A 15,874-nucleotide genomic window follows, 5' to 3' on the forward strand; every position below is an offset into this window, starting at 1 on the left:
GTCTAGACAAAGGAACCTCCCTGAGAGGCTCAAAAGGGGGTTTCTGTAAGGCCGTGAGGACCAGATTAAGGTCCCAGGGATCCAAGGGCCGCCGGTAAGGAGGGATGATGTGAGATGCGCCCTGCATGAAGGTGCGCACCTGAGCCAGTCGGGCGATACGCCGCTGGAACAATACCGACAAAGCCGACACCTGTCCCTTGAGGGAATTGAGGGACAGACCTAACTGTAGGCCTGACTGTAGAAAAGACAGGACGGTCGGCAAGGAGAACGGCCAAGGGGCATGGCCGGAAGAGCGACACCAGGACAGGAAAATTTTCCAAGTCCTGTGGTAAATCTTGGCCGAGGAAAATTTCCGAGCCTGAGTCATGGTGGAGATGACCTCAGAGGGAATGCCTGAAGCCGTCAGGATCCAGGACTCAAGAGCCACGCCGTCAATCTGAGAGCCGCAGAATTCTGGCGGAAGAACGGACCTTGAGAGAGAAGGTCTGGGCGGTCCGGGAGATGCCACGGCACCTCTACGGACAGGCGGAGCAGGTCTGGGTACCAAGCTCGCCTGGGCCAGTCCGGAGCAATGAGTATGACTCGACGGCCCTCCGTACCGATCTTGCGCAGAACTCTGGGCAAGAGCGCCAGAGGGGGAAACACATAGGCCAGACGGAACTGAGACCAATCTTGAACCAGTGCGTCTGCTGCGAAGGCTTGAGGATCGTGGGAGCGAGCCACGTAAACCGGAACCTTGTTGTTGTGCCGGGATGCCATCAGATCCACTTCCGGAGTGCCCCACTTGCGGCAGATCGATCTGAACACTGACGGATGCAGTGCCCACTAGCCGCCGTCCACGGATTGACGGCTGAGATAATCGGCCTCCCAGATTTCCACGCCTGGGATGTGGACTGCAGATATGGTGGACTTGAAGTCCTCCGTCCACTGGAGGATTCGTTGCACCTCCAACATCGCCAGACGGCTGTGAGTCCTGCCCTGGTGATTGATGTAGGCAACCGCTGTCGCGTTGTCCGACTGAACCCGAATGTGCTTGCCCGCCAACAGGTGGTGAAAGTCTAGGAGAGCTAGAAACACAGCTCTGATCTCCAGCACATTGATCGGGAGGGCTGATTCGGACGGAGTCCAAGTGCCCTGTGCTCGGTGATGAAGAAATACCGCTCCCCAACCGGAGAGGCTGGCATCCGTGGTGAGTATCACCCAGGTCGGAGTCAGGAAGGAGCGTCCCTGTGACAGGGAGAGGGGCTGAAGCCACCACTGAAGGGAGTTCCTGGTCTGTGATGACAGAGCCACCAGCCTGTCCAAGGAAGAGATCCGCTTGTCCCAACAGCGGAGAATGTCCAGCTGCAAGGGACGCAGATGGAACTGGGCAAAGGGAACCGCTTCCATTGACGCCACCATCTGACCCAGCACCCGCGTGAGGTGTCTGATGGAATGACGGCGGTGCCTCAGCAGAGAGCGCACCGCCAGACGAAGGGACTGCTGTTTGACTAAGGGCAACTTGACAAGTGCCGGCAGAGTCTCGAACTGCATCCCTAGGTACATAAGTACCTGGGTCGGGGTCAGAGTGGACTTGGGCAGGTTGACAAGCCACCCGAACTGAACTAGCGTGGCGACAGTGAGAGAGACACTCCGCTGGCAGTCTACACTGGATGAGGCCTTGACTAGAAGGTCGTCCAGGTAAGGAATCACTGCCAATCCCTGGAGGTGCAGGACCGCAACCACTGCTGCCATGACCTTGGTGAACACCCGAGGGGCCGTGGCTAAGCCAAAGGGAAGAGCCACGAACTGGAAATGTTCCTCTCCGATTGCAAAGCGTAGCCAACGCTGGTGTGAGACCGCAATAGGCACATGCAGATAGGCATCTCTGATGTCGATGGATGCCAGAAAATCTCCTTGGGTCATTGAGGCAATGACCGATCTCAGAGATTCCATGCGAAAGTGCCGCACCTGAACATGCTTGTTGAGAAGCTTGAGATCCAGGATGGGCCGGGAGGAACCGTCCTTCTTGGGGACTAGAAAGAGGTTTGAGTAGAAACCGCTGAACCGTTCCCGGGCGGGAACCGGAACAATTACCCCGTTGGCCTGCAAAGAGGCCACGGCCTGAGAGAAGGCGGCGGCCTTGGAGCAAGGGGGTGTGGACAGAAAAAATCTGTTTGGCGGGCTGGAAGAAAATTCTATCCTGTAGCCGTGGGAGATAATATCCCGCACCCACTGATCGGTGACGTGTTGGAACCACACGTCTCCAAAGTGGGAGAGCCTGCCACCGACCAAGGACGTTGCTGGCGCAGCCAGGTAGTCAAGAGGAGGCCGCCTTAGTGGCAGCGGCTCCTCCGGTCTTTTGAGGACGCGGCTTTGCGCGCCAGCTTGGTTTACGATCCTTGGCTGCGGTAGTGGACGCGGTCGAGGGCTTCGAGGATGACCAGTTAGAGGAACGAAAGGAACGAAACCTCGATTGGATCCTGCCCTGGACAGGTTTCCTGGCCTTAGTTTGAGGCAAGGAAGTACTCTTCCCGCCAGTAGCCTCCTTGATTATGTCATCCAGCTGTTCCCCAAACAGCTTGGACCCAGCAAAAGGGAGACTCGCAAGGTACTTTTTTGAGGAAGCGTCTGCTTTCCACTCTCGAAGCCACAAGATCCTGCGGATCGCGAGGGAGTTAGCGGAGGCCACCGCCGTGCGGTGAGAAGCCTCCAGGATGGCAGACATGGCGTAGGATGCAAAAGCCGAAGCTCGAGAAGTTAAGGTCTCCAGCTCAGGCATAGAGTCCCTGGTGAGGGAATGCATCTCCTCCAGAGAGGCAGAGACTGCCTTGAGAGCCCACACTGCCGCAAAAGACGGGGAGAACGAGGCTCCAGCCGCCTCATATACAGACTTGGCCAAAAGGTCAACCTGGCGGTCAGTGGGATCCTTAAGAGAAGTGCCATCAGCCACAGCCACGACTGTGCGGGCTGAGATTCTGGACACCGGAGGGTCTACCTTTGGGGACTGAGCCCATTCCTTAACCACCTCTGGGGGAAAAGGAAAACGGTCATCTGAACTACGCTTCGGAAAACGTTTGTCAGGACAGGCCCTGGGTTTGGTAACAGTGGCCTGAAAGCTGGAGTGGTTAAAAAACATACTCCTAGCTTTCTTAGGTGAGGTAAACTGGTGTATCTCTACCAGAGAGGCTTGTTCCTCAGACTCTGGTGGGTTGAGGTTCAGTACGGAGTTAATGGACGCAATCAAGTCACTAACATCCGCATCTCCCTCAGACAAGTCAATGGGGTACATAGAGGTAGCGTCTGAGCCCACAGTAAACGAGTCCTCCTCGCCCTGCACCTCGGCACGTGAATCAGAGCCGTGGGAAGAGGAGGGAGAAGGGTCCCTGCGTCTCTGTTTAGGGGGACGGGGTCCTGGGACATGCTCTGAGAGCTCTGCAGAGCTAGGAGCAGCCGAAGCACCCTGTGAAGGGGGCTGATGTATGGACAGCAGTGTCCGGGACAGCTGCCCCATGGAGTCGGCAAAAGACCTGGAAAGAGCTTGCGAAAAAGATGCTACCCAAGCCGGGGGTTCAGCCACCGGGGCCAAAGCAGCCGGAGGGACCCCTGCGGAGGCTCCAGGCTGAGACACAACCATATTAGCACAGGCATCACAATGTGGGTATGTACTTGGCTCTGGCAGAATAAGCTTACAAGCAGTGCATATAGCATACATGTTTGCAGACTTGCTCCTAGTGACAGACATGCTGCTGATGGTGGAGGCTCTGCAGCCAGAATACACTCCTGTAAAATGCCTGAGAGTGTAGTAAAAGTCCACAACCAGAGGTTGTGGCTTACCAGCCCGTGCTCTCTGTGTGCCCTCTGGATTTCACCGCTCCCCTGTGAAGTGTCAGCCTTCCTGACAGAATGCAGCTGCAGCATCCAGCTCCCTCTAGCGCAAGAACGCTGAGAAAATGGCGCTGGGAGAAAGAGGGGGGGCGTGTATAAGCCCAAGAGTGGGAAAAACGGAGGGCAGAGAGATACAGGACGACATACAGGGGAGGGGACATCTCCCCAAGGAGGAGTGCCCTCCCCTCTGCTGGCCGGGCGGTGGGCGGCGCTGTATGCAAAACATGCAGGGAAGCCAAACCGAAACTAGGCCCAAACAGAAGCCGGGGCCTAGAGTTAACAATGCGGCCGACGAGCAGGCACCTTCGGCGCGGTTCTCAGGGGAAATCCCCAGAATCGGCCGGAATTTACAGTAACGTTAAAACACATACTGTCCCCCTAATAAAAGTACCCGGGACCCCTGAAAAACGTCTCTATACTTAGCTTTGAGACGCAGGGCCATGTCCCTGGAGAGGGGGGTAAATGCTCCTTCCAGCAGGGACCAGACAGGGCTGCGGATGGAGACCGGTCTTCTGCAAGCAGAGAGGACCGTGGAGGCTCCCACTTCAACCCAGAGCCTCTTAGAGGATGTGAAGGAGCGCGGCAAGTGAAGGCTCCAGCCTTATAAAGTCAACCTTAACAGCACCGCCGACAGAGTGGGGTGTGAAGGGACATGCCGGGAGTCCAGACTGGACCCGCTTTTCTTCCAAATCTTTAAAAAAAAATAAAAATGAGAAAAAAATATCAGAGAATGCTAAGTGTGTGTTCCTCCTGAAACACAAAGTATTGAACTGGATAGATTGTCATCCAGGGAGTGTATATAGCCCGGAGGGAGGAGCTACACGTTTGAGTGTAGTACTTTGTGTGTCCTCCGGAGGCGCTAGCTATACACCCATGGTTTGGGTCTCCCATGGAAGGAACGATAAAGAAAATAAACGTTCATACTCACCTCACCTTACCTCACTCCCTGCAGCACCGCTCGTCCTCCCGTCTGTGTCAGCGGCAGCGCCGCTGAGTAGAGCCGTCCCCGTTCCCTTGCAGCATCGCGATCATCTCCTGTGTCTGTGCCGGCGGCTGCGTGTGGACACGTGCGCACAGCGATGACGTCATCGCTGTGCGCGCCGCTAGTCTCCACCCAGCCGCCGGCAAAGACACAGGAGATGATCGTGATGCAGCAGGGTAACGGGGACGGCTCCACTCAGCGGCGCTGCCGCTGACACAGATGGGAGGACGAGCGGTGCTGCAGGGGAACAGTGAGTACTGTACACTGATTCACTGCACCCCACGCTGATGATGATGCGCGGGGAGAAGTGAATACAGCCGCACATGATCACTCCAGGCCGTAGTTGCCAGGGGTGATCATGCGGGCCGGCTGTTTATCTCCCGCCCATCATCCCGCCCACCTGTCAGTGCCCGCTTCAGCGCTGAGGAATGATGGGCGAGGGATGGACGTGAATATTAAATGAGCGGGTCCACGTGGTCACGGCAGGCTGCTACAGCCTGCTCGTGCCCCCGATGACCCGCTCCACCGCAGCACCCACATTCCCCGCAGCCACATTCAGACCATAAGACGCACCCCCCACTTTCCCCCAACATTTGGGGGAAAAAAAGTGTGTCTTATGTTCCAAAAAATACAGTATTCACAATAACAGTAATTTTGATCAGTGGTGCCCAAACATTTACATGTCAATGTATTAGATGCAAAAGAGAAAGAAGCTTGCACTTGTACAGACCCTGGTGTACAGAAAGTGTTCTCAATTTAACCACTGTGAAAGCTAATTGTAGCTATATAAGATATGACTGAATCTGTCACTGTACAGCTCCATCGAATGAGCTCCTAAACATTGGCCAGAATGAATCCACTTTTAGATGAGTCTCTTGTTAACTGGAATTCTTTCAGCTTAGGCTTGGATCACAGTTGTGTCACAAGTTCCATCACTTCTACGTAAAAAAGAACAGTATGCTGCAATATTGTAGGCAGCCCGAAAAGAATGCAAAAGGACCTTATTATAGTTAATGGAGTCCATCTGGCAAGCTTTGCTTCTGTCATAGAACAGAGTCATTTTTTGAAAGCTCCATTGCGATTATGGGGTTTGTCTTGAATTATAGGGGGTTGTTCACTTAAAACAAATAATCTTTAGATGTTTTTTTAATATAAATATATACGGTAACTTTCTAACATACCGTATTTTTCGCTTTATAAGACGCACCTGATTATAAGATGTACCCCCAAATTTGGTGAAGGAAAAGAGATTTTTTTTTTAATGTTAAATGGGGTCCATCTTATAATGCCAGTGTCCGTCTAACAAATCATATAGGGTATATGTCCCTCATAGCCCCCCATCCTAAAATTAGCCCCCCTTAATCTGGATATGGCCCCCTTATATTGAATATAGCCCCCTTGTGCTGGGACACATCCCCTGTGCTGCCCATGGCCCCTATAGATGGCACACCTCCCCTGTGTTTGATATGGCCCCCATGTGTGCTGCCCATGGCCCCTATAGATGGCACACCTCCCCTGTGTTTGATATGGCCCCCATGTGTGCTGCCCATGGCCCCTATAGATGGCACACCACCCCTGTGTTTGATATGGCCCCCATGTGTGCTGCCCATGGCCACTATAGAAGGCACACCTCCCCTGTGTTAGATATGGCCCCCATGTGTGCTGCCCATGGCCACTATAGATGGCACACCTCCCCTGTGTTAGATATGCCCCCCATACTGCTGCCCATAATAAAATAAAACACTCTTTCCTTACCTTCTCAGCGCTGTAATCCCTGTGTCTCCCTCCGTGCGGTTGAGCTCCTCCTCCACTTCCTGGTTCTTGCTGCCGGTCATGTGATCGGCAGAGCAGAGTGATATCATCTCTGCGTGCCTGATCACAGACAGCAGCAGCAGAGACACTGGGAGATCAGCGCTGGAAATAAGTAAAGCTTTTTTTATTTTACTATGGGCAGCAGTATGGGGGCCATATCTAACACAGGGGGATCATGTGCGATCAAAAGAGGGCGCAGGCAGATATAATATGCGCCCCTGCCCCAGCCCATCGCCGCGGTGCGGTTTCAGCACCACGGTGATGGACAGCAGCAGTGCATATTATATGAGCGGGAGCAGGAGATCAAAGGCCCCCTTCCGCAGCATCACCAGCTCTCAGCACCGCTCCAGCTGCCCCCACCTCCCTTGGACCCTGCAGTATATATATATATATATATATATATATATATATATATATATATATATATGTGTATGTGTGTACACCCCCCCTATATTCGGTTTATAAGACGCACGCCCTACCTTCCCCCAAAATTTGGGGGAACAAAAGTGCGTCTTATAAAGCGAAAAATACGGTACTTTAATTTGCAAAAGTGTCCTGATCTCCATATATTAGCCCTGTCCCGTCAGCTCCCGTTATGGGTCGTTTCCCGTGTAATTAGTAAAAAGTAGGAAGGGGCTGGCTCACTGCTCATATCAGTGGCTAAACCAGCCCCCTATATATCACAGTTGACTTATACTCACATGGCAAAACTGTTCAAAAGATTGCTAAAGAGAACCTATCAGGTCCCCTAAACCCTCCAACCCAATCCCTTTAAGCTGGCTAAAGACCCCATCACACACAACGAGATCGCTAAATCGTTGCTGAGTCACAGTTTTTGTGAAGCAGCAACGATCTCGCCAGCGATCTCGTTATGTGTGACACCTACCAGCAATCAGGCCCCTGCTGTGAGATCGCTAGTCATTGCCGAATGGTCCGGACCATTTTCTTCAAAGGCGATGTCCTGCTGGGCAAGACGCATCGCTGTGTATGACACCTACCAACGACCTCCTAACAAGGTCCCAACGCCCACCGAGATCGTTATACAGGTCGCTGGTTGTTACTGCGTCGTTGGTAAGGTCCGACTGTGTGACATCTCACCAGTGACCTCCCAGCGACTTATCAGCGATCCTTATCAGGTCATATCGTTGTCGGGATCGCTGGTAAGTCGTTGTGTGTGACTGGGCCATAACTACAATAATCACTAAAAATACACTGTGCTCAGTTTATGAGCCTGATGTGTTCATGAGGAGAGGCCTCTTCTTACCTCTCAGGGCAATGATTTTCAGGCTGTTATGTATACACAGACAGCAGTTTGTCAGTCAGTACAAAGAGGGTTAAAGAGGTGGTGAGAGTGAATATTCAGGACTCCCATCACATAGAGCAGAGTGGAAAAATATGGCCCAGAATTGATATTTCTCTACTTAACTAGCTTTTCCATAGTAAGTTGTGACCTTTAATTTTCAAGATCACAATGGGCAGATTTATAAAATGTATTTTTTATGTATAAACATTGAGTTCAAAATCGCCCAAGCACATGGGGTCCTGGGAGGAATTTTGTGCTTATGCTTCTTTGTGTCAGCGTCAAACATATTGGGAACCAATAGGACCATTCATATCTGTTGATTTCTGTAGGAATGAATATATGTAAGTAAATGTACCTACCAGTTTGCCATTGGGTGTGTTCCACTCCCCTCTCCTAACTACGCCAAAAGAACCATCTCCAAGCTTCTCAAAGAGAGAAATGTCCTTTTCACTGATGAGACAGGTCAAAGCCTGCTGACCTTCAGGAGGTGGTGGGCTGGGAGGTTTGCGAAAAGTACTTTGGGGTAGAGGAGAAAATTCAGAATCTGGGCGCTTTCCACTGAAAACCTAGAAAAGAAGAACATATGATTATCTTGCTACTCTGTAGAACAAAAATAATGATTCCTCTTTTAGACATATACAGCATATCCCCAGGATCTACTATAAAAGTCTCAAACGTGAGGCTCCCACCTCTAGGATCAAACTGTAGGCCACCCCGTTATTCAGGACCTCTGTAAGACGTGCTTGGGGAGTCTGGATTCTCATCTGGAAATAGACCTGCATCTGTCAGTTATTTATGGGATTCCCTCTTCTGTAGAAGACTGGGTTCTCCATTATAAACTACACACAAACACACTTTTATTATATACAATATATTTATAAAACAGTAAAGTCATTGGAATACTACACTGATTTAAAAAAGACTAAGTGTAAATGTATATGGTTTGTAATCTCAGCCACATATTCAGAAGATTGCAATTGGCACAAGTATCATTGATTTGCAGAGACTGAATGCTAATATTGTGATGTGGTTCCAGGAAGAGTACAGGCAATCTCTCATCTGAGATTACCAGCTTCCGCTGCCCGATAGCCGTGCAGCTGGATCAATCCATCCTCTATTCTTTCACTGACTCAAGAAAGGAAATCCTGGGACAACTGCTGACACTTGTACAGTGTGTCATCAGTCACGGCCCAGCACTGAGCATGGAGGGACATGCGATACTGAGTGGGTGGGTTCTATTTTCAGAGTAACCCCAGACCCAAATATGCTAACACTGTAGACACAGGACAGAAGTGTCACACAACAATATTAACTCATTCAATTCTTTATAGGATTTATTTTAAGGAACAATACATCTCCATAAGATTTGTATACAGAGCACATGCAAACAGCAGATGGAGCGGGCTGGAAGGACTGAACCTGGAGCACCTCCAGATAGTATCCGTTTTTGAACTTTTAAAATGCATTAATTTCCAAATATATAAACGTTTTTCTTCAACCATTTACAGATAGAAAAAATATTTAAAAATGTCAGTAATATTCCCATATTCTAAAGTAAAACATCATATGAAGGCATAACACAGCACTAAAGGGGAACTGCAACTTACTAACCAATGCTATATAATGGGTGAGGGTACCCGACATATAGCATTAGTCAGGCTGTACACGCAAAGTGAAGGCACAATGGCTTTCTAACCTGTGCCAGTGATACGCATGCAACTTATATGAAGAATAAAATCCCGGTCACACACTATTGTGTCTGGTCATTATCCACGACAAGAAATAATTCAAAATGGTTCCCATCATATAGGGGCATGCCAACATTTGTTTTTTCTCATTTCCCAATCAGTAATGTGTGTGTAAAGTCTGTATTACAAGCCTTACAAATTGCCATCCTCTGCCATATATAATGCCGTACCGGGGTCTGGTGACCACATTGTGACTTGCCGGCTCACACAACATCTTCAGAAGATGTCATGTGCGCCCGCAAGTCACAAATACGGTCATGTGATGCCAGAGAAGAGCGGAGCTGGAAACTGCAAAAGATGGCGACTGGTAAGTATTGTACTACACTCTCTACACACATTACTGACTGCGAACACAGGGGACGATAAAAAAACGCTGACATGCTCCTTTAAAGGGAACCAAACATCAGGATTTTCGTGTATAAGGTGCAGCCAGTGCAGTGCTGGCACTATCAGGCACATTGTGTACATACCATCAGGGGGCAGCTCGGGTGTTTAGGCAGTGAAATCCAACTTTATAAAGTTTGAAAATTCATGCACTTTTTGATTGACGTGTGCACCTCGCTGCTAATGTCCGGGCGTGTTATGCACGTGTATCCCCGCCCCCCCCGCCGCCTGTTCCTCCCTCCCTCTGGCCGTATGTATATTTCTAATCTTCAGTTACACGGCGTCGGAGTTAGCGCCTGCACATAGCGCTCATCTCCGGCGCCATGTTTCTGAAGCCCACAGTATTATGGTGCATGAGAGGGCAGTGCATGAGAGGGCGGCGCATGCTCCCTCGCTTCTTCAGATCTGTTGTGACCGCGGGAGCGCGCGCGGTCACAACAGGACTGGTGCACAGCTGATCTTACCCTGATTAGCTGTAGCAGACGTCTGGTACAATATCGTCTGCTGCAGCTAATCGGTAAGATCAGCTGTTCTCCAGTCCTGTTGTGACCGCGTGCACTCCCACGGTCACAAAAGATCTGAAGAAGCAAGGGCGAATGCAACGCCCTCTAATGCACCATAATACTGTGGGCTTCAGAAACAGAAACACAGCGCCGGAGATGAGCGCTATGCGCAGGCGCTAAATCTGACGCCGTGTAACTGAAGATTAGAAATTTCCATACAGCCAGAGAGAGGGAGGAACAGGCGGCGGGGGAGGGGGGGGCGGGAATCCACGTGCATAACCCGCCCGGACATTAGCAGCAGAGATGCACACGTCAATCAAAAAGTGCATGAATTTTCAAACTTTATAAAGTTGGATTTCGCTGCCTAAACACCCGAGCTGCCCCCTGATGGTATGTATGTACACAATGTGCCTGATAGTTGTGGCTGCACCTTATATAGGAAAATGCTGATGTTTGGTTCCCTTTAAGTTTTTAGGCCCTTATTAGCAGACTAAATAAAAGGTAACTGTAGTGTACATAGCTGCAAAACATCATCCCACATGAGGGCTTGTGGATGTATAAGGGCATTATTTACTTATTTTACTCACTTTTATAGTGCTATTAATTGCACAGCGCTTTGCAGATGTGATCATCCCTCACCCTTGGAGTTCACAATCTAAATTCCCTATCAGCATGACTTTGTAGTGTGGGAAGAAACCGAAAAACCTGGAGGAAACTCATGTAAAAATGGTGAGAGCATATGATCTCCTTGGTGATGTCCTTGGTGGGATTTGAACCCTGGTCCCCCATGTGCTGTAAAATGACAGAGCTAACCACTGCTTTATGACATCTTCCCACTTATACTTCAGTTTATAGTGAGGGATAGGTGGACAAAGCCCTGTTTAATAAAGGGAAAAATAATATATCTGCTTTGACTTTTAGGAGAAATCATGGACCTAACCTGCAGATGTGGTAACAGGAAATGTCTAAATGCACCCCTACCAGACCTACATTTCCCTGCTCGTAGCCCCCTGTAAGGACTACATGGTGTACGTATGTTCTCGCCATATCATCGGTTTTCTTCACACTCCAAAAACACACCATTATAGGATAATCCAAATAGTGACCTCCAAGGGGGGCAGGGACTGTTAAAATTGATGACAATTTCTGTACACATCTTGGAATATATTGGCGCTTCAGCAGCAGTTATGATAATCATTTTGCTTGCTGCCATCCATAACCATAACCTATCCCATCCTGCCACACGACCATTACTTAACGGCTATCCAGACTAAACTGACTTCTAATAACATGAGCTGCAAGAAGTGCGCTGCACATAAAGTGGATGGAAAACAAAGATGTTCTACTAGGACAAGATCTCATTTCAATAAGCAAAGTGTAAACAATGCGATTGCCCCGCTGAGCTTCTCCACGTCATACTGTCATAGGCAGGAGACATGTCCCACTGATAACACAATGCAAAAGGGGCCATTACCCATGAGGGTATGTACACACAAAGCTTTTTAATGCAGACTATGGTCAGAAAATGGCAGCGGAAATTCCAAGTGTTGTGTGATGAGGTTTTTTAACACAGTTTCAACTTAAAGGGGTTTTTTTTGTTTTTTTTTTATAAGGCATAACAGGTCAAAAACCCCACATGATTTTTTTAATGAGATTTTAGAAATTTCTGATTGGTAAAACGCGGTGTTTTTTTCATTGCACGAAAAACAACATAAAAAAATAGATCTTAAAAAGCCATATGCGTCTATTTTTTCTCCAAAATGTTAGAGAAAATCCATGTGCAAACCACCCAAAAACTGACTGCAGTTCAGAGCAATAGGAAACCTGGGTGACCGCTCATACGGACAGTGATATTTACAACACAGATTAGAAATTGTTTCAGTGACATCCACTCAAGTGGATTATGCCCACGTACCAATGTGGGTAGCCACATATGGATTGGTCAATCTCAGATTTCTAGTTGCTTTCACTGGATTTTTCCCAGTGTATGTGTACTCAGCGACATTTTCACCACGAAGGTAACAAAAGCTTCACAATAAGGAATTATTCTGTGGTCAGTATTGGCTTACCTTACTCATCCAGGACTTACGTTTACACATTGCTTTCCGTCTCTTTACTGCCTCCCAAAGACGCCGTTGGCCTAGGAGAAAAATGATAGTTAGTGTCTGTGATATCATCCTACCATACTAACAAATGTGTTAGGCCTAAGACACACGGCGAGAAAATCGGTGCGAGTGGAGTGCAATTAATAAATCGCATTCCACTCAGACCAATATTCGCCTGTGTGTCAGCACCCATGAGCGATTATTTTCTCAGCCCTAATCGGACCAAGAAAACAATCGCAGCATGCTGCAACTGTAATGCTAGTCTTGTTTCTCTCACACCCATTCAAGTGTATGGGGCGAGAGAAAAATCGCACTGCACTCGCAGTACACCGATGTACCACGAGTGCAGAGCGAGGATGGCAATAGCCAGCTACGGAGGAGAGAGGGAGAAAAATCTCTCCGCTCCTCAGAGCCAGCCCTCCCCTACTCAGCGCTGACCCGCCCCCCGCTGCTGAGGTCTGCTCGAACGAACGGACCTCAGTCGCAGGGATACTCGCATGACACTCAGCTCTGATGTGCTGCCAGCGTGAGCAGAGTGTCAAGCGAGGGGATCGCAGTAATCCCCGTGTGGCCCCAGCCTTACACAGACAGCCATTTATTTGATCAATATTTTGGCTGTAGCTGCCCCTACAGAGGGAAGGTATGGCCAACGAGGAGTCTCAGAAGCCAGCCTGGGACAAACAGCAGATTGCAGAGGAAGAAGGGGGAGGGAGGATCCAGCACCAATTCCAAATGATAAAATCCAAAATGTTTATTAAGGTATGAGTATATATGGGCTGGAGGTCTGCAAGTAAATGGTAAATAAGGGCGTGATTTTCCATTTACTTGCAGACCTCCAGCCCATATATACTCATGCCCTTTAAGCATGTATTCACTTATGATTAAGGACTCTGTTTTTAATGTAAGGTCCGAAACGCATCAAGCCTTTTATGCTTTTTTTTTGCATTATGGAGCCTGTTTATTTTTCTATTTTTTAAAGAATCTTCTTCCTCTGCTGTCTTCATTCCGGACTGGCCTGCCCGGCGGACCGCGTGCACCCCTTTAAGCCCTGGAGTACACGGTTTTAGGTGAGCTGAAAAATGTTTTTTCTTTTTCTTTTTCTACAAACAGCAGATTGCCAGCCCAGCTCTGATTGAAAATTAGGCTGACATGATGCGATGGCTCCTATGGGGAATGGTGAACACATGGCTTTTATACATCCAACTGTTTTGAATTACACACACAAGTTTGTTTGATGCAGGTCCCCAAAATCTAAATCAATGTTCTGCATAACACCATGGCCTTGGATTAATAAAAAAAAAAGTTGTCTCAATACCAAGCCACATCGAAATTTGGAAAAAATGAAATCAAATTAATACCAGGAGAGGCAAATTTCTTTCTGAATTGCAGTTAGATACTTGAGGAAATGCTGATGTGGCATTACAATGGGAAGAATTCTGCAACCGCTAATAGAATATAAAGGGCAGCAGCTTGTAATCAGTAACGGCGAGCTAGTGTCTCCTAATACTGTATACATATGCAACAGAAGCTCTAGTGCATGATGGGCAAACACAGGCTCTAGTATAGGCTGTATGAGCTGGCGCCATTTCCATCAAAACCTCGCTAACATCTGAGATAACTTGAATTGATTAGACACAACCAAGAAAGGTGAGCGAACATGCCACATTATTTCTGCCATTGCTGTTAGATAAGATCTTACTGTACTTTCCCACACTATTTAGTACTTAAATTGATTGACTGACTAAACATTATAAACTGTTATGGAGATTTAGGCTGAGGCCACACAAGGTTATGTGTGATCCTCGCATGACACCGGCAGCACAGCAGGAGTCGAGTGTCATGCGAGGGTCATTGCGACTGTGGTCCGATCGTGCGATCAGACCACAGCTGCGGGGGGGCAGGCCAGCGCTGCTGAGGAGATGGAGGAATTTATCTCCCTCTCTCCTCAGTAGCCGGCAATTGCGAGTCTCACACTGCTCACCGGTGTAACGTGAGAGCAGTGCGATGTTTTTCTCTCATAGACTTGCATGGGTGCGAGTGGAACAGGATCGCATTGCACCCGTAGCATGCTGCGACTGTTCTCTCAGTCCGATTAGGACTGAGAAAACAATCGCTCATGGGAGCGTGCATATAGAGTAATACTGGTCCGAGTGGAATGCGATAAAAAATCAGTTTTTCTCGCCATGTGTCTTAGGTCTAAGGGGAAGAACAGATTCTTTCTGATGTTGTACTGGGCCTTATTAGATAGGCAGATCAAACAAGTGTGTTATGTCTTCTGATTGTCCCTGGCTCCTAGGTATGAAGCAAGTGAAGAGACATCACCAGCCTCCACAGTGTGTCGGTCACCATGGTGCAGGTAGAGGCGGTGTGGTGTCGTCCTTCAGTAATCGCACAATATAAACAGCGCCAAAAGGGCTACAATTTCAATAAGCAGAATTTATTCCAAACGGGTCATATAAATGTGCATTAGTTAAAGGGTTAGCCACTACTTTAGAACTGCATGTTGAGGCTGCATCCTTTACATTCCTTAAGAGATGTGTCTTCCTGTTCGGACAGAATGTGAAGGATTCAGCGGCCACATGAGGACCGGCTGGATGTTGATGCCAGGAGTCTACAGGGGAACGCGCAGTACTGAATATAAAGGAGCGGTGCAGGTCACTTGGACAGCATTGGTGTTTTTTTTTGTTTTTAAGGTTTTTTTTAACATTTCTCATACCAGCTAAGCCGACGGAAGTTAAAAATCAATGAAACATTCTGATTTTCCATACTTAGCAGGCACTTGAATTGCTTGCAGATTGGTGGGCATTGAGGTTTGATCTATTGATCAGTATGCCGGTCTGTGTGGGCACTCAGACAGTAGGTGTGCACTCCTTTCTGCGCACTTCTCGGGGGTCTACAGTATTCTGCAATCAGTCCCCTGGTCCTGCGTCTATATTGGTACTCTATGGCAGCTGGACAGACGTCTTGTGAACTTTCTTAGCTGTGAAAGCAGGCTTCCAGGCTGCCTCTAAGGCCCCTGCAATGACATGACAACACATATCGCGGTGTCTTGTAAACACCAACAATACACAGGATGCCGGCATTTGAGAACTGGCCGAGAAGTTCATACGGCTCTGGTCCGGATAGTGAGGACTACCAACGTGGAGGCAGGACCGGTGTGCCTTGAATCT

General features: G+C 48.7%; 1 protein-coding gene across 7 annotated transcripts in view; it reads right to left on the reverse strand.

Moving 5' to 3' along the window:
* Nucleotides 1–15,874, reverse strand: part of TNK2 (tyrosine kinase non receptor 2) — a 337,552-nt gene that overhangs the window by 123,376 nt on the left and 198,302 nt on the right. For all 7 annotated transcript variants that reach the window (XM_075340441.1, XM_075340440.1, XM_075340439.1 and 4 more), the window contains 2 exons: nucleotides 12,669–12,739; nucleotides 8,324–8,530 (listed from right to left, as the gene is read on the reverse strand). In XM_075340441.1, coding sequence (XP_075196556.1) covers nucleotides 8,324–8,530; nucleotides 12,669–12,739 — 278 coding nt within the window. The remainder of the gene's footprint in view (nucleotides 1–8,323; nucleotides 8,531–12,668; nucleotides 12,740–15,874) is intronic.

The sequence above is a fragment of the Anomaloglossus baeobatrachus genome, chromosome 3 (assembly GCF_048569485.1).
Source record: "Anomaloglossus baeobatrachus isolate aAnoBae1 chromosome 3, aAnoBae1.hap1, whole genome shotgun sequence".
Taxonomy (NCBI): domain Eukaryota; kingdom Metazoa; phylum Chordata; class Amphibia; order Anura; family Aromobatidae; genus Anomaloglossus; species Anomaloglossus baeobatrachus.